General features: G+C 40.3%; 1 protein-coding gene and 1 non-coding gene across 2 annotated transcripts in view; both read left to right on the top strand.

Annotated features, from left to right (window-relative positions):
- HSD17B12 (hydroxysteroid 17-beta dehydrogenase 12) overlaps positions 1 to 19,352 on the top strand; it is a 158,089-nt gene that overhangs the window by 114,318 nt on the left and 24,419 nt on the right. Inside the window, exon 7 of the mRNA XM_045808781.2 lies at positions 14,700 to 14,734. Within this exon, the coding sequence (XP_045664737.1) occupies positions 14,700 to 14,734 (35 nt within the window). The remainder of the gene's footprint in view (positions 1 to 14,699; positions 14,735 to 19,352) is intronic.
- LOC123799608 (U6 spliceosomal RNA) lies at positions 10,064 to 10,167 on the top strand. The gene has a single exon (XR_006781659.2). It is a non-coding gene; the product is annotated as a U6 spliceosomal RNA (small nuclear RNA).

The following is a 19,352-nucleotide window of genomic DNA, read 5'->3' on the forward strand; positions in this document are numbered from 1 at the left end:
GTACTGTACTCATCCTTCTTGTGATGATGTGAGATGATAAAATGCCTACGTGATGAGATGAAGTGAGAGGAAGGACACAGGCGCTGTGACCTGGTGTTAGGCTGCTACTGACCTTCTGACGATATAGGTTGGAAGGAGGATGATCTGCTTCCAGACTGCAGTTGACCTCGGTTGACTGTGGGTAACCTGAAACCTTGGGAAGTGAAACCACAGATAAGGGGGAGCTATTGTAGCGACAGAAAAGCCAAATCCATTTTCAGTAACTCTTAAAAACTCTATTTAAGGAAATCAAAAAATATTTACCTCAAAACTATTAGAATTAACTAGATAAACGTAAATAAGCACTTCATTACTAATGTTTACTTTATGGCATGGTCTTGATCTTTTTCTCTATTGTGAATGTTTAAAGAGAAATTCTCCTTATGTCTTCATGTCCTGAGAAATCATACCTGTTTCATGCTTGATTTCAGGTGCAAGGACCCTAAAATCTTATGCCTTGTCCAACTTTTCATGTATGGCTGTGCCTCTCCTTGAATAATATAATATATGTATTGCTTTTCAGGTGCTTAATTAATTGAGTTTTTATGTGGTTTTGTATAATTTTAGCACTCTGTTGGTTCACATAAACCAGCTACCAGAACGAAAGCTTCATTGTGGCTGTATGCAGACCATGTAACATTTGGTAGCTCGCTACTTAAAGGCACCTCATCTGAATTATATTGTAATATGACAAATACTTTTCTAAAAGAAAGAACCACAGTATCTTTTCCACTGTTGTTTTTAACCAGGGTTTTTACTTCCACAAGATTTAGTTTAAGTGAGGTAAACTACTAACAAGTGGATCTTTGAGTAAATTTGGAGCAAGACCCACACACAAAATGGATGCTTTTAAAACATGGTTGATGTAAATATATCTATATAGTTTTAAAGGTATTTCCCTTGGCACACCTGTATAAATGTTAACATTCTTCAATAATCTGTGTGAGGTTTCAAGTTAATTAAATAACTCTACAATTTACTAGCTGTATGACCTTGAACAAATTACTTGCCCTCTGTGCTTCAGTTTCTCATCTGTAAATTGAGGGTGTTAATCTTTTTACCTCACAGGGTTGTTTTGGGAATTGAGCAAGGTAATATGTGCAAATCACATAGAAGAGGACCCAAATCATAGTAAGGGCCCTAAAGAATGTTACTATTAAAGATTTTTAGAAAAACGTGAGTTTATTTTTTAGCAAGCAAAGTTTTTTGATCAAAATTAACATTCTGGTCTATAATTTGTATGTTTTGTGGTTTTGCCTTTTGAAATGACTGCTGTGTACTATTGTTTTGATAATCTTTTCTAGTACATCTGGCCAAATACCTAAAAATAATGAGTGTTAAAGCTATGTGCATGTATTTCATAATATATTTTCATGAGTTAATGATGAAAAATATGTTTAAGTGTTTAAATTTGATTTTATAGAAGTGTTAATATTAGCTACAGATTTAGTCTTCTGATAATTAACTCCTCTGTCAGATAAACTGTATCAGGTGTTTACTCTAGATACGTTAGTATTTTCTCCAGTAACATCCTGCTTGTCAGTACTCACATGTTTGTGTACCTTTATGATATAAAACCCTGGCTTCCTCTCTCTCCCCAAACATGCGTTTCTGGCTGGCAGTCTACAGAATACTAATGATAAAAGGCCAGGGTCTTGACCTTGACCTGTGAGAACCGGTCAGCTTGCTGTGCTCCATGGCTACACACAGCATCCTCTAGGCAGCACCTGAGCACAGAGCAGGGTGTGCAGGTGGTGATCACCTCATGTCCCTGCTTGAAGATGAGTAGTGCCAGGGGGCATTGTGGATAAAGCAGTACAGATCCAACAGCACTCTACAGTACCCTTTGGGTTCTTGAAAACAACAGTGAGATAATAATGAGGCACTGGTCCTTAAGATCTTGACAGATCGCAAAATACTTCTCCCACTTCTTCGTTCTTCCTCTTCCACTTTCTCTTTTCATGTTGGTGTATGTATTTGTTCCCATGAAATGAGTTGTTGGGGGGGGGGAGTCATGCTGACTTATTAAACATGTCCTATCATATATTGTGAACCGTATTGGTGGGAAGTGTCAGCGCCAGGAGAACTGGATATATAGGCTTCATGTTTTTGTATGTAAGCCTGATTTTGCAAATCAAGTCCCATTTACAAAGCACTAAGGGAGTTTCCTATTTAAAACACTTATACATCAGGGCGCCTGGGTGGCTCAGTCGTTGGGCGTCTGCCTTCGGCCCAGGGCATGATCCTGGCGTTCTGGGATCGAGCCCCACATCAGGCTCCTCCGCTGGGAGCCTGCTTCTTCCTCTCCCACTCCCCCTGCTTGTGTTTGCTCTCTCGCTGTCGAATGAATAAATAAAATCTTTTTAAAAAATAAAAAATAAAACACTTATACATCAAGCTGAATAATCATCCTTTAATTTATCTTTAGTGTAAACATGAATTTTCCTGTACCTTTGTGATGTACACTTTTAGTGGAAAAACAGTTCAAAACTCTTGCTTGATTCATCATGGAACTAAGAACATCTGGAGGACAGCCAGGTGGTCTTTGTTGGGCTGTAGACAGGATCCATGGCATTGGCATCTCAGTCGCACAGCTGACTAGTGAGTGTTCAGGGGTTAGAATGTTTGACTCGAGCAGCAGGAGGCAAGGGGTGTGCGGTGGATGGCCAACTGGTGGCCAGAAAGGTGAGGGAGGACACACGTTGTGTAAGAGCTTGGGTGCCGGGCTCAGGAGGATAGAGGGCCCTAGGAAGCTTTAGAGCAGAAATAAGGTGTGATCTGATGTACATTTTAGAAAGGGGGGGTCTAGTGGCAGAGTGACATGGCGTATGTGTTTTGTGGTCTCTGTTTATTCTCGTTGTACTGAAAAAAGGGCATTCACCTTGATGAGGTTTTCTGCGTGAGCCTCCCAGGTTTAGTGTCCTTCGGCGACGCTGCAATGTGCCCTCTGGTGTATTTTGATGAATTGTGCTTCAGTTGACTGTGTTATGTTGCAAGGGCCGGGGCTCCATTTTCTGTAGAAGTGTAACTTCTATTGGGAGCCCTGGGGTAACTTAAAAGAAGATGAAAATTGGTCTGGTTCTAGAATCTTAGAAGATTTTATGGTGACCGGACATCAGGAGAACTAGGGCATGGGTATCTGCTGCCTAGTGTCATAACGCACGTATTGAAAAAGGTTTATACAAAAAAGAAAGCAGCCTCTTCTCATCATCAGTGCTGGCCCAAGTTTATCTCCTTACCACACCATGCAGTAGGAGCCGGCTGGCTGAGAAGCATGCCAGGAAAGATCAGAGAAGTCAGTGCACCCTTGTGACCTTGGGCTTGTTCCCCTAAAATGGAGATGTTTGCTGGGTAAGATCGCAGCATCTTGTTGGAGGTCCTGTGCCTCTTTCCGAGCATTGAATGACCTGGATCCTTCCAGTCCGGAATTATGGCTTGGTCCATGTGCTCCTGTATTAGGAGGTCAGATGATTATAAAAAGTCACATAAGTTCTACGTTCCAGCAGAGAAATAATAAAAGTGAAATACCCTGACCAGAGAAATTTCGGGTCGTCGCCAGATGAAGTGGTAGTGAGTGGTCCAGAAGAATATTGGGGAAGAAATATTAACCAGAATAGTTTTGACTGTAGACCCTTGATGTGTCATCATAGAGTCCAGCTCAGCTCTCCCAGCCCTTGTCTGAGACCTGCTTAAGGAGGCTTTCCCTTTACCAGACATAAAGCTGTTAGTCAAAGTAACCCCAGGGGTATTTAGAAGCCTTGTTGCTTGTTGCTTGCCTTACAGTTTTGCTCTCAAATCCTTCAGGGGTAAATTTTGTCTTGTTCTTGTGCTCTGCTGAGCAGTTAAGCACCAAGGTGAGAAGAGCGGTGGTGTGGAAGTTCTATATAGTTGACCAATACGGCAGGTGGATCTCCTTCAACTGGAAGAGAGGTCTTCCTAGCCAGGGCTTTTTTTCTTATGATTTCAGATGCTCTGTGACTAAAATCTAAGGTAAGTCTTATTTCTCCTCAAGAACAGTGACCTTCAGACCAGAAATGGTGGCATTTAGAGATAATTAAGACTCCAAATATTGACTCAGACTCTTCTAAAATAGCTGTGGTTTTATGCCTGGAGTGCTTTCCATCTCAGAATACTGAGAGTTTGCAAAGGAAATGGTTGTACGACTATTGATTACTATGGGAGAATCGTGGGAAATGGAAGAAGTCCCACAACTCCAGAGGCAAGTCTGGTTTCAAACAGCAGGACACTAAGCTCCACACCAATTCAAAGACAAGTTCTAAAAGTGATCTTGCTTGCACTGTTTGTTTAGGATTTGAGATTACTTGTTTTAACATCCGCCAAATTCGGAGTTGCCTTCCTCCTCTAGGCCTGATGGTTCTTAGATTCCCTTCATGACGGTTTTAGGACCTCAAGGTACTATAGACTCTTCACTCCTTTTCAGATGAACACTACCCAAGCAATATTAACCTAAACTACCTGTAGTTCTTACTTAAGGGTTGGAAAACCATTCCTTCTGATGGTACTGGATCCTGAAGCTGCCACTGGTATTGGTGAAAAAGGTGGATGATTAGTGGCTCTGCCTATACCGGAATCCCTTAGGAAATATGCAGACTACCATTCTGACAAATGGAGAGGACATTCCAGCCTTCTTTATTACCTCTCTTAGAGCAGGGAAGGAAGTGGGTGGGGGTGTGACCCAAGGTAAACTTTATTGACAACCTCCACTTATAGTGAAGGACACTGAGTTTTATTTGTTTTATTTGGGGTTGGGGAGGAGTCTTAAACAGGGGATCAGAATTTAGATATTCTGAATATCTTGAATATCTTCATCAGATATTCAACCAAAGGGGGAACTTGTCTCCCTTCAGTCCAGTCTCCGTCCCCCTACCAAAGTGTTATTTTACATTAGGTCATATCGCTTTCCTGGGAGATCCTTCAGTGACTTCTTGCCCTCAAGTCCCGACTCCTTGATGTGACCTATAGCGAAGGACCTACGTGATGTGGCTGTTGCCCGCCTCACCATGTTTCCCCTCAGGTCTGTGTCCCTCTGCTTCTCTGTGTTCAGGTCACAGCGCCTTCACCGTCTTGAACCTCCTGTTCCCTCAGGCAGTTCCCTCTCCATGGAAGCTCCCTCGTCTCCCACTTCACTCGTGCTACGCATCCTTCAGTTCTCAACTAATAGTGTTTTTGTCCTTGGGGGCCGGTGGGGAGCCTTCCAGAGTCGGCCAGGTCTCTCAGCCACGGAAGTTTCGTCACACATGGCACATCTTTCCTTCACTCACAGTTCATTTTCAGTTTAGTGTCTCTCTATAGATTGTAAGCCCCGGGAGTGCTGGTCCCGTGTTCTTTTTGTTCTCTGCCGTTCCCTAGCCCTGGGCCTCACCTATGGCAGGTATAGAGCAAATGATTTTGTTCTTGTTTTGTTTTTATATTTTATTTATTTATTCATGAAAAACAGAGAGAAAGAGGCAGAGGCAGAGGGAGAAGCAGGCTCCCCATGGAACAGGGAGCCCAATGCAGGGCTGGATCCCAGGACCCTGGGATCACAACCTGAGCCGAAGTTAGACACTTGACCGACTGAGCCACCTGGGCGCCCCCAACAAATGCTTTTGAATAAATAAATGAGTGGATTAAAAGATTGAAAATCCTCTTTCTTTGGGAATAAGGAACCCACTTACTGCATGTTGCCCTAAAAGGCTGAACTTAGATCATCATTGATATTTACACTCAAGTAAATTGTGAGAACTTTGTAATCTTTGAATCTGCCAGAAGTGGAACGGACCAAAGGTGAGTTCCCTTTCTGATTCTAGGCCAGAGGTTGCAAGCAATAGTCTGGGTTGCATGCGCCCTACCAACTTATTTCAGTTGGTTCAGGCAGTGTTTTCAGAATGGGGACGTTCCACACCCAATGTCTAGCTTCTCCTCGGGAAGATTTGGAAATGAGGTAACGCAGACCTGAGCTGCTGCCTGCCAGTAAGCGGGCAGGGTGGAGGAGCAAGCAGGTGAGTCCGCTGAGTAATGAGGCCTGCCCTGTCCAGGTCACCACGGCCCCCACTCGCCCCTGCTGTCTGGCACGCTGCGCTCATTTATGGCACCTCCCGGTCCTGTCAGGCATTGGAGTCTGCGTTCCCCTGTGCAGCTAACTCCAGGTATTCAGTGTACTCAAACTGAATAACTGCTTGGTGGAGCTGAAGGATTAGAATGGTTTTAACTGCATCAGTCTCTCCCATCCCTATGATTATCTGAAATCAAAGCACTTGGAGTGCTTTGCATGGTTTCGAAAAGCTATTTTTTTCCTGCTCCCACCACTACGTATTCATTGTATGTGGTTCAGCCAGAAGGATGTAATGCTACGCCCGGCCCATGGCATAGATAGTAAATGTTCGGATGGATGAAAAGGCCAGGAGAAGCATTGGTTTCCTTTTTCTTACCTGCATTTGCCTTTGACATGTGACATGATACCAGTAGAGGGAGCCCTCTAATAATTTGGAAATCCATAAGAAGAATCTCTGTTCATCCTTCTAATTGTATTTAATTTAGGGATTATGCTAAGAATGTATTCCTCCACGCTGCCCCAAGAATTTAAGTTAACAACACTGGGAAGTCAGTAAATTGTGGGAAGGGAGAGTATGATCTTTAGCCCTGACCCCCACCTGGGGCTTTTCTAGATGAAGACGTTCCAAGTTAGTCTCTAGGGTCTCTTAATCCCTTTTGAAAGCCGCTATTATTATGCTCCTAAAAATTTCCAAAGAATTGGGTACATTTAGCCCTTAGGGTTTCATAGTAACAGGGCTGCTTCAGGCATAACTACAAAATGATGGGTTTGCCAGACTGCGCGACAGCCACTCTTTGCATAGCCTTCATCTGTGAGAAACAAGTGAGTGGTTGTAGATTGGTTCTAAGGTTCTTCCCAGCTCAAAGCAAAGCTAGTGTATAGGAGAAATGCCTTATATATAGGTGAAAATGTAAAAATCTCTTCGAGAACTTTAGAAATTATTTTCTCCTCCTAAAATCTGTTACTTTTTGAGAAGTCAGCTTATTTGGGGAAAATTTAAGTAATGGAAACTCTTAGCATATCATAATATGCTCAACTTGGAAAAGCGTTGTCTGGTGGTATATGTGTTTTTAATTTTTGTTTAGAGTTAATAGATTACCGCTTTAGATTCATTATTATCCATTGGCATGCAGCCCTTTCTGTTCTGGAAAGTTCTTTTATTTTTTTTAGTTTAATTATTTTAATATATATCAAAACAATTTATTATGAAAGGAAAACTTTGATATTTTATGGTGTGGGGTTGAATTTCAGATTAAGTAATATGGGGGGGGGCAGGCAATGGTAAGGAGGGCTCTTAACGTCCACAAACTTAAAAACATTATTAAAGAGGAAAATGAAATAATACCTGGAGATCTCAAAGCACTCGAAAATTTTTACCTAATTAAGCTTTTTACCCCCATGCAGTAAATATTCCTTTAGCCATACAGGTGACATTCTAAGAATTTCTAATGAAGTTGTATTCTCAGTACCACAGAGCTCAAATTGCAGTTTCTAAAGGAAATGTGTGGTGTGCCATTCCAGCATGACTTTCAATGAGTCACCCTGTAATTTCTCTCACACAGGCATGGTGTAACATCATTGTTATTTTATGTGATTCTTTTCACTATCAGACTATGATTTTTTAAAATTATTGTTAATGATTCCAATTGAAAAGTTGTTGAAGGCATTTGTATCTACTTCCTTCTGCTTTGTATGAGTTCATGTTTGAGTTGTTTGAATTCGGATCCTGTTTACTCCACTCAGGTTTCTCTGGGTTAGAAGGCAGGGCAGATGTGGACAAAGTGGTGATTCATGATGACCTAATTATTTATATGGAGAGCCTGGATTCTTAGGGCTTTGCCCAGATTCTAGGGTTAAGTTGTTTCACTGTAAATTCTGTTTATATGTAATGGTGATGTAGGTGAAAATATTTGTTTCCTTATTTTACTAAGTTACCTTGAATTTTAATCTTTCCATTTGGGTTTTGGTTGTCTTCTTGAGCATAATACAGTACTGTTTTCTTTGTCCTATTCTTTACAGAAAGTGACCAAATGCCAGAGGTTACACGATACAAAAATAATTTGCTTATAAAAATAAATCAGTTGCATGTAAAACAATTTGTATAATTTGTTTTATTTGCTTGTACAAGTTTTCATAATAAACTAAAATGCAGGGAAACCTAAATTGGCTTTTGGGTATAAAATAAAATTCCTTCTATGAGCTCTTGATTACTGATATCAGAGAAATGAAAGAGTAAAAAAATTTATTCATGTTAATTTCTTTCAGAAATAACATTATATATGGGGGCTTTTCTAATTACAAAACCAGTGCAAATAATTGCCAAAAAACGGGAGAAATATTTAAGAATACTAAGATGGTTACATTTTAGTATAATATTTTCAGAGATTTTTTTTTAGGCCAGCCAATGCATTTTTAAGTCAGGTATCTCAGCTAAATGATCTAATAATACTGATTTGGTTTTTTTATGAGCTAAACCAGCCTCTTGTTTATATCCCAGCTAGAATATATGCAGCTGTGGTAATAAATACCAGTAAATATTTCACTCTCAAAACTGAATATGTGGTATCCCCAGAACAAATTCTAAATTGAGCTGTCATTGCTAAAGACTTTCATTTATTTTTGTATATTCGTATACACTATGGCCAGCTTATATACAAAGTGATGCAATATATAGGTGCAATATAATATATGTTAACCTTTTTCCCTTTGATTTTAGACTTCTGGGCCTTTTTGTGGTGAAGATTGATGAAACTGTCACTAAAAATATATGTAAATAGGAAATATTTGTTTTTTTCTGGAAAGATTTGAAGTTCTCATTGTTGGAGAGAGACTACTGCAGCAACTTTTATCACTTTTTAGGAAAGAATTAGATTTAGAGTGTTTTCTGTACACTTTTGGAAACAACTTCAACACGGAAGAAAACAAGCCTAGAAATCATGCTACTTTTCTAATATTCTTAACCACTGAACTTACAAGTTATGGTAACCTTATTTTAGCAGTATCTTAAGAGGAACAAAAAATTTCCTGGTACAATTATCACCTGCAGATGGCCTAAAATTAGCATATTGAGTTAACTCCAGAAACAGCTTGTCAGCTGTGAAATGGAGTTCAGATAGAGAGTGAGATTTCACAGAAACGCTTGGTATATGGTATAAATAACCAGATATCAAGATACCAATCGATGCATACAAAGTAAAATGAGACTACTAATAGCTTAGTTAAAATATCCTATGTAAAACTTGATGTCAAAGAGAATTTAATTTGATGTGAACATAATGAAGCCTCTCTGCTTATGCAGAGAATTTTTTTTTTGCTTATGCAGAGAATTTTAAGAATTATTTGTATAATATATATACAAACAAAGAAGGCTTGAAGTCGAATTTATGATGAATTATAATCTGATTAGGAGAAAAAAGAATTTAAGTATAGACGAAGGCGTTAATCAGGTTTATAAAAGCATGCAGATTTCAAGTTAACTTTTCTCAGGCTTTTCAGTGTTGTTATTTGACAGGTCAAAAAAGATGTTCCATTCTGTGGCAAGGAGAAATAGTTTAGAGCCAGAATTTAAGAGGAGAAGCCAATGAACAATGCAAAGGAATTTAAATTTTTCATGAGAGGACTTGATGGATTCTTTGGTCATTGGGCATCCGACAAGTAATTCTGGCCCTTTAATAGCTAGGCATCAAAAACACTGCTTCCTCCTCTTTATGTTAAGTTACTTAAACTTCTTGAGTTTTTTTTTTTTTTAAGATTATTTATTTATTTAAGAGAGTGAAAGTGAGTGATGAGCAGAGGGAAAGGGACAAGCAGACTCTGCGCTGAGTGTGGAGCCCAGTGTGGGCCTCAATCCCACGAGCATGAGATCATGACCTGAGCCAAAATCAAGAGTCTTGAGGTTCAACTGACTGAGCCATCCAGGTGCCCCTAAACTACTTGAGTTTAAATTCACATGTATAAAGGATCCATTTGGTGCTTGCTTCGGGAACACGTATACTAAAATTGGAATGATACGGAGCTTAGCATGGCCCATATGCAAAGATGGCCCAGAAATTCATGCAGCGTCCATAATTTTGATGTTAACTTTGGTAATCCTTTCGCAGTATATACATATATCAAATTATTATGCTCTACAGCTTAAATTAATACACTGTTATATGTCAGTGTATCTTACTGAAACTGGGAGGGGAAGGATATATTTTGAACATGTCCATACATCGAAGACCATCCAGAAAATATTTAACATTTAGCTATTAATATAGTTTTATAAGTAAGATTCTGTCTTATGCGGTTTTATTTTGTCTCTGAACATGGATAATTTTTTGCCATTCAGAAAGGGAACATTTAATGTATGATGTGCATACAGTGTAGGGGAAAAAATAGCTCCCATGCATGCATTTATATCTCTTCAATATCCCAGCTAAAGTGGTAGTTCTTATGGTATTATATTTAGGAGTGTAAATTTATGTCTTGGGAAAAAATCTGAATTGAACTTTACAACTCTGCACAACCACTTGTTAATAGTCATATAGTTCTGAGATCCCTGGTCAGAATAAAAGAATCCATCAACAGATTTTTGTAGACTTCCCTGAGAGTTTTCCAGGTTGATTGCTGCCTACAAATCCCATCCTTTGTCTCCTTAAGTGTAGAAGGGCCAAACAGTCAGTGGCTACCCCAGTGAACTGAAGAGTTAGCTACTCTTCAGTTAGCAAGTTTCGTTTCCTGTTATAGATGCATGAACATGTGTACACACACACACACACACACACACACACACACATCCCTGCCCTTGGGCGAAAACATGTTTATTATCAGTCTTCTTACCCTGTTTCTGGTGGTCTCAGGACTTGGAGGACTGAATGATCGCTTCTCTCCATGGAATGCCTGGGGACCTCTTACATTAGCTAACCATTATGGTCCCCTGAGGAAATGTGCTAAGTAAAAAATGTTCTCAGATTTTGCTAGGAATGCATATAATATATCCTTACAATAAAATACTCTACAACGGTTAATAGGCCTGCAGTACGTCTTTTGGTGCTCACATGGGGAACTGTCCACAATGTAGTATGATACACAGATTGCATGACATATATAACAGGATGCACATGAATTTCTTTATAAGCTCCGTTCAACAAAAGGTTTTTTTAAAGGCATCAGTTCTATGGCATACATTGTCATTTCTTGCAGCTGTTTGCCTTTTTGTATTCTATTCTACTAGAATATTTTTTCTGCCTGATGAATTCCTATTTATTCTTTCAGAACTTAACTGAAATATAATCTGTGATGCTCTGGACCTGATTCCCCAGACATAACTATGTCTCTCCGAAGCATTAGTGCCCTCTGTTCTTACCTCTGTGGTACTACTCATAGTACATCTTGTGTACATATCTGTTCTCTGGCTAGGTAGTGAGCTCCTATCAGCCAGCCCAGGTTTGAGTACATAACATGGCCTCGACTAAGCAGAAGAATGCCTCTTAATTACTTCACGTTGCTTGGGCCATAAGTTGATATGCATAGAACATTTTGAGAGCTCTTTTTTCTCCTGGGTTTGATAAAGTAACATCCACTGTATTTTGTGATTCCAGTTCTTGAACTCATTTTTATGAATTTTAAGATTTTTTTCAACACTTCATTCAGGGGCGCCTGGGTGGCTCAGTTGTTTAAGCATCTGCCTTCAGCTCAGGTCACGATCCTGGGATCCTGGGATGGAGCCCCGACTCAGGCTCCCTGCTCAACAGGGAGTCTGCTTTTCCCTTTGCCTCTCCCCCTGCCTGTGCTCCCTTTCTCTCTCTCAAATAAATAAATATATAAAATCTTAAAAAATTTTAAAAATAATAAAAACTTCTTTGACGAATAATCTATAAACCATAAAATTCATCCACTTTAAGTGTATAATTAAATGGTAAATAATTCACAGAGTTGTGCAATTGTCTCTAAATCCAGTTTTAGGACAATTCCATTACCCCAAGAGCATCCCAACTGAGGTATTTTTCAGTATTGATGGAACTATCCAGAAACTTCTGTTGTGGGTTGAACTTTATGACCTCAAACTCTGCCATCGTTTTTGGCTCTAAACCGTGTCAGACACAACATGCTTACAGGAAACCTACATACGTAGTGGTGCCACATCCTAAAAGAATAGTGTGTGCTGGCAGTAAGGGACACCAGTTTCTCTTCAGAGGCTTGCTGTGTGACGAGCTCTGTGCTGGGTCCATTATATACATCACCTCATTTGAGATTCAGAATAACCTGTAATGTAAATGCCTTCTTTATTTAATCCATATGTACTCTGCAGAAAAGGAAGTAATTCGAGGTCACACCTCTAGCAAGTGGAAGGGCTGGGATTTGAACTTGGACCTGACTGTGTCAACCACACTTGCCTGAACATTCAGTGGCTCTATATTGAGCAATTACTGTGTGCTCCCATGAAAAGGCACATCTTAGGAAACGTGTAAGCAAGTTTGAAGAGTTACTTAATCTGAAAAGGGCGGAGGTAACTACAGTGTTGAAAGGATCAGCTCTGAAATCAGCTTTTTCTCTGACTTAGCTCCATCCAGTTTGGTTTGAGGCCCTGTGGGCATATCCTGAATCGGGTCAACAAACCTAGAAAAGAGAAGAAACAGGAACACGTTGTAAAAACTATAAAATACCGAGGCCACTTGGGTTATCAGCATAATTTCTGATTGAGTTTGCTTTGGGGGTTATTTCATCTTTAAGTCTTAAAATGTTACCATCGCTCAGTTTTCATCAACACAGATGGTCAATTTTATTAGTGAGAGTAGTGGTTTGGCTGCTGTAACAGAGACTTACCAGTGGCTTAAATAAAATAGAAATTTATTTTCCTCTCGGATAAAAAGCTGGGTAGGTAATCAGGGTTTGGCATAGTAGTTCCCCAGTCATGAGGGATCTTGCCTCTTTATCTCGTTGCTCTGCCCCCATTATCACACAGCTCTTATCTTGGGGTTTAAGTGGGTTGTTTTAGCTCCTTCCACCACATCTATCCAGACATCAGGAGGAGGAATGTGTCAGGAGGAGGACATGTGTTTTTCTCTCCTTTAAGGCCATGACCAAGAAGTTGCACGTGTAACTTCCAGTCACATCTTGTGCTATAGAATGTAGTCAGAGAGCACATGCCCCTCATTCTGTGAAAATGACTTTAATATGAAAAACATAGACTTGTATGTAAGGAGAGAGATATGGAACGCTTTAAGCCAAACTCGATTTTTCATGATTTTTTTTTTTTTTTTTTTTAATAATCTGGGCCAGAAGATTCGGCCCAATCCAGAAACTTCTGTTGACATAATTACCCTAGGCTTTGAGGACACTTCCTTGTATGTTTCAAAGTTGGCAGTATGTCAGTCTATCTTTCACGATGCAGTCAGTTTGAGCTTGTTTTTCCTGGAAAAGTATATGCAGCAGCTCCTGGCTTGACATCTGGGTTGGGAGCACTGCATAGCAAATTTTACCTTGGTAAAGCTGAATACGTTTTCTTTCTTCAAAATATTTCTAGGAAAAAAATTTATTTTCTCATCAGAGTACTGTTTTCATTAAGACATTGTAGTATTCAAGATAAAACACTTCAAATTCCTGTGTTTGGCACACATGCCAACTTTTCTGTGACAAAGCAGCATTTGCTTCTTAGAAAATTGATCATACATGCAAAGCAAGAATTCATTTTCTAACCTCAGTACTTAACTATGAAGTGGCCTTGAGGAATCCAGTGGATGTCTTAACTTTTCTTAGTTAATAATATCTTAAAACAGAGTTTAGAAGTAGCCTCTCTCATCATATTATATGTACTTTTTAAAAGATTTTGTTTATTTATTTGAGATAGTGAGAGAGCAGGAATGGGTGAGCAGAGGGAAAGGGAGAAGCAGACTCCCCACTGAGCAGGGAGCCTGACATGGGGCTCGATCTCAGGACCCTGAGATCATGACCTGAGCCAAAGGCAGACACTTAACCCACTGAGCCACCCAGATGCCCCGTATTATATGTATTTAATCAACAATTACAGGGCCCTTTGAAAATTCAGGTGCCACTTTTCTTTGTTGTTGGTTTCAAGAGATCACAGGTAACCTTAACTTTCTTTAAGGTTGAGTTTTACAGCTAGCTAGACCAACAAGGGGAACGAAATGTGAAGGTACACTTAACATTTGCCAACCTGTCACTTTAGGGCATTCTTCTAAAGGCTTTTTTGATAGGGAAAGATCTTTTGAGCACTTAAGATTAGAAATCTTAATCTTGGTTCGCAGATATTTCTTTTGATAACGTATGTCCTTTTCCAGGAGTACATTTTGGGAGACTAGAGCTCACTGTAAGTCCTTAATTATTTGAAGATCTCTGTGCCAGTATTACGTTTCAGGCAAGGCCAATTTTAGCCAAGTTTACTGAAGGTATTCCCAATGTTATCTCCAGTGATTTCATCTGATTCCTTTTTATGCACTCTTGACACAGCCAAATTATATAGAGTATATAAAAGAAACTGCTGTCTGTAGAGTGGTGAGTGGTTTCGTGATTCCCTTCTGTTTTGAGTGGGTGGCTTCTCTCCACTCTTTATCTGTTGCCCGCATCCTCAGCCATCACGAATGTTTTGTTTTCTCTTTTGCAGATGACACGATTGGTGCTGCCCGGTATGGTGGAAAGGTGAGTCACGAGCTCACACACAAACACTAGAGAGACAGAGCTCATGATTATTTATAGGGAGAATCCTTTCTTTGCAAAATTCATTAAAGTGACTAATGAACCTATCCTCCATGTCTTAGCAACAGAGTAATGTGCCTGGCGAGTCACACGGTAGAGCATGAGTCATCCGGTGGTGGAGGCCTTTTCCACTCGATTCCCTTTTTATTTCCCTCTCCAGGGTGGTGGTGGTTCCTTCAGATCAGGATTAAAAAGTCTGCCTGAGTCACCATCACCAGCTCAATTGCCTGCTACTCTGAGGGGGCGAATAGAGTTCCTGGGGTATTCCCGGGAATGCCTTCTTAAAGCTGTATGCTCTCAGAACTATAATCAGTGGAGTTTCACAAAGCAAGACCCCATCTTCTGGTTGTTTAGTTTTTAATGGGTGAATGGATATATGAGGAACTGAGGCATGTTATAAAATGGTTGTAAGATGTCAAACGCACCCTTGGAGCAGAAACCCACACTGTGGAACCCCCTTTGTGTTCTGGTTTAAGTTGGGTTCCACTAGGATATGCTAGATGTCTTCATTTTCATTGAGAAATGTGTCGTAGAGTTTCTTCTTGAAATAGCATGAAGTGTAAAATTGTAATTAAGCTCTGTTTCTCCCTTGGAAAAGCCTGAATGATGTCTAGGCTTTCAAAAGAAACCTGTTGAAAAGATCTGGGCTTACATCTTGAGCTAGCTTGATCATTTGCTAAATTTAGGGCTTCACAGTCATCCTTCCTCTGCAAAACAGCTTTGAGTTTGGAAGAGATCCAAAGGAATCACAGCTTCGGAAAGGGCATTGCCCAAAGACCCTACTTCTGTGAAGAAACCTCTATGACCAGCTTCAGGCAGGGTTGACAGCTAATGCGTATTGAGAACCTATTACGTGCCAAGTATTGTACTGAGGACTTGATGTGTGTTAACTCATTTAACTTTGATAGTCTCCCACCATTGTACAGAGGAGGAAGCGAGCTTAGGAATCCCATTTTGTTTGTCATCTACAGAGACCGGTGGAGAAATGGCTTCTTTGCAGGTTTTGTTTGTAGTTCCATTTTATATGAAGTTTGGTATATTTCAATTCCCTTAGTAAAATTTCCCAAGACTGCTTCGTGTTGGTCGACAGTAGGAGTGTGCCCCTGATGGTCAGATAGGAGATTACAGAGAATTGGGGCCGACAGGGTAGAACCCAGAAGGGATGAAATTTAGGCCATCATCTTAATCCAGTTTTGATATCTTCCACTGACTTGGGATTAATTCAGGACAGTAAGTCCATCCACTAAAAAGGAAATACTTACAAACCGCAGAAGCGTTGGAAAAGGAATTTTTAAGTATTTTGGTGAAAACCGTATCAAAAGAGATGACAGTTGTGGGGTAATGTAGATCATAAGGGATTTAAATAGTCATGGAATTTTAGTAGTTTAATTAATTGAAACCAGCCCCACCTTATTTGATAGGAAGTGAGTCCCAAGAGATTGAGCGCTATGAAGCTTCATAATTAGTTAGTAAATGATACAGACATGGGGTGCCAGGAACTTCACTCCTATCTTTAGAGACATAGCAGCCATGATCGCAGTTATAGCTGGAGCATTAGATAAAAACAACGCAGGGGCGCCTGAGTGGCTTAGTCGTTAAGCGTCTGCCTTCAGCTCAGGTCATGATCTCAGGGTCCTGGGATAAGCCCCGCATCAGGCTCCCTGCTCCGCTGGGAGTCTGCTTCTTCCTCTCCCACTGCCCCTGCTTGTGTTCCCTCTCTTGCTGGCTGCCTCTGTCAAATAAATAAAATCTTAAAAAAAAAAAAAGAAAATGCAAAGAAGAGGATCCATTCATTCAGCAGACACTCACTGCGTAGAGTTTATCATGGAGTCTACAGAGGATGAACTGGATCTTTGCCTTTAGGAAATCAAGTTGATTTTAAACTAAGGTTGAGAAATGATCTGGTGGAAATCCATCATAGGCTATGGACTGAAACTGACGCCACGAGGGTGATTGTGGCACTTGCTAAGAACTAGTAAGAAATGTAAGTGGACTTTGTGAATCAGTACTTTTGGTGAGGAGAGGGAACAGCGAAGTCCACTCGAATGAAAGGAATTACGAGTTGTATTAATTAAGGTAAGCTAACTGCTATAAGAGACCATCCCAAGATCTCAGTGGCTTAACACTCTAAAGGTTGACATTTTTTGTCCTGATACACAGCCAGCGTGGTTCAGTGGTTGGGGCTGTGCTCGACCCAGTCATTCAGGGATCTCAGACTCTTTCTGTGTAGGGGCTGTTCTTCCCTTGGACCTTGCCGCGCTCCACTGCATTTTCTGCATCCAGCTAACAGATGAGGGAGGAGAGAATGAGGATGATTTTATGGGAGGTTTCATGGGCCAGGCCTGGTGTGGTGTACATCACTTCTGCTGACAGTCCGTTGTCCAGAACTCAGTCGCAGGCTACCACTAACTGCACAGGAGGCCAGAAATGTTGTTAGCTGTGTGCCCAGGAGGAGAGGAAAAACTCCAAGGTAACCGATCATCTGAAAGCCTTCTTCCTTACACATTATAAGTGATATTATTATAGCCTGCCCTTTATACCATCCTTAAATGGCATATTTCCTATGGTTGGTTTCCATAGGAGTCGTATTTCCATTGAGTAAAGCAGAGTCCTTTATAAAGATCCTTTGTTGTTGTTGTTTTTCCCCTTTCACTGATTCTACCTCTGATGTATGAGTTTTCCAAACCCTCTAGAACGATAGCCTAAAGCCAACTGACTATCACTAAACAAGTATCTATAATTAAACTAAGGTATTATTACCGCAGAAGTAGAAAGTGCATAATTACATTATAGAGGAAACTTGCTCTTTCCACTTCTCTGGAATTATAAACATTGTGTACAGCTGGAGCCAGGAGGTGGTTGCTATAACAACCATGGAAAAGCTAAAAATAGCCCCTTTCATACTGTATTGCTTAAGGTGGAATTATGACATGTTATGGTGTTTTAGGGCAGGCAGTTCTCTTTCATGTGGGAAATGTTTGCAAACTTCCTTCAGCAAAGCAGGATTTGTATAATGTATTCAGACTGCTGGTTCTAATTATATGTCTGACCCCTCTGTTCCAGGATTCTTTTCTGACATAGAACTCTGTTTTGATATGTTTCTCAGTCTTCTTGAGAGTCTGTTAGAGAATTATCTGTACCAATTTCAGTGTTATAGTTAAGCTTTAAAAAAAAAAAAAAGTAACGACCCTCCAGGAGCACACTTACATACTCCCTGATAAGAAATAGAAATAGGAAGGATCATCATGGAGTCTTTTCTGCACAGTCTCCCTTATCTGCCGTCAAACTCTGTATACAGTTAGCTGCCCATTTTGGAGCTGACCCTGTGTTCCAGTCCTTCACGGGAGCACTTACACCTCCCCATCTCTCTCCCCGCCATTGTGGGGCAGTGCTGATGTTCCCGAGGAAGGCAGAAATCAGTGACTTACTGAAAGGAGACCTATCACTTCCTCTATGACAATAGTATTTTTACAGAGCTGTGGACAAGGATACTGCAGCAGTCTGATGGACTACTGGGGCCATTTATGGGAAAAGAAAGTCCTGGCAATTTTTTTTATCCAGGTGACAATTAAGGAGAGTGTTAGGATAGGGTTTCCACAGGTCTGAGGGAATTCTACCAGAGAACAGAGCTATCGGAAGCTATAAATACCAGATACTGAATTTTATAGGGTTGGATGAGTTTAACGTTTGGCTTGTGAAAGGGCTAGTAATTGAAGAGAATATGTTTCTACGAAAAGGTGCTTTCTTATCAGCAGTGGTATTTTCTGCTTTGTTTTTGCGGTATTTTAGTTCTGGTAGATCCTCAGTAATTTGTACCACTGAGACACCATCGTGTGGCTGTTGGCAAGTAAGCAGTGTGATGAATTAAGAATGTTCTATCACAGAAAATGTTACTTGACGTGTTTATTTGGATATTTGTCATAACAGGCTGGGAAGTGTGCTGAAGTACGAGCGACATGAGTCTTCATTATGGAACTTCAGCAAATATTGTTAACATACCTTCCAATCGTAGAATTGTTCCCCAAGTCCCCGGAAAACGAGAGATGAACTAAGGCTCGGTTTTATGTTTGTTTTCGTGTGCAATTAAGTGCAGCCCATTTCGTCCTTCTGCTTGTTATAACAGAGCTGTCATGAGTCTGGCTCTGCCATGGAAACTGGTTTGACGTCACTAATTCTGCTTAGATGGAGGATTAGAGCCAGACAAAGTAGTTGATTTTAAAGATGAGTCCTTTGTGCCTCACAGTCTCAAGTGCTCATCCCCATCTCTGCATGAAGAATAGATACTGTATACAGTACAAGGATTAAGACAGCTCCACTAGCGTGTTGTTTATGATTCAGACAAAACTAAGTTGAATATTGTTATCCTTGGAGAGAAAGAGAATTCTGTGCTGTTGTGTGTGTGGGTGTGGGAGGAAGGTTTTTGCTAGACAAATATATGTGCTTCTTGTTAGCACAGAGTTTTCGTAGAAGGGGTGTTTCTCTGCTGTCCTTATGATACAATTATAAATGTTATCCTTTTATTTCCTCAGGTCCAGTGCATTCTTGCTTTAGACTTTGTTGG

Source organism: Ursus americanus, chromosome 24 (assembly GCF_024610735.1).
Source record: "Ursus americanus isolate L20-20 chromosome 24, mUrsAme1.1.p, whole genome shotgun sequence".
NCBI classification, from domain to species: domain Eukaryota; kingdom Metazoa; phylum Chordata; class Mammalia; order Carnivora; family Ursidae; genus Ursus; species Ursus americanus.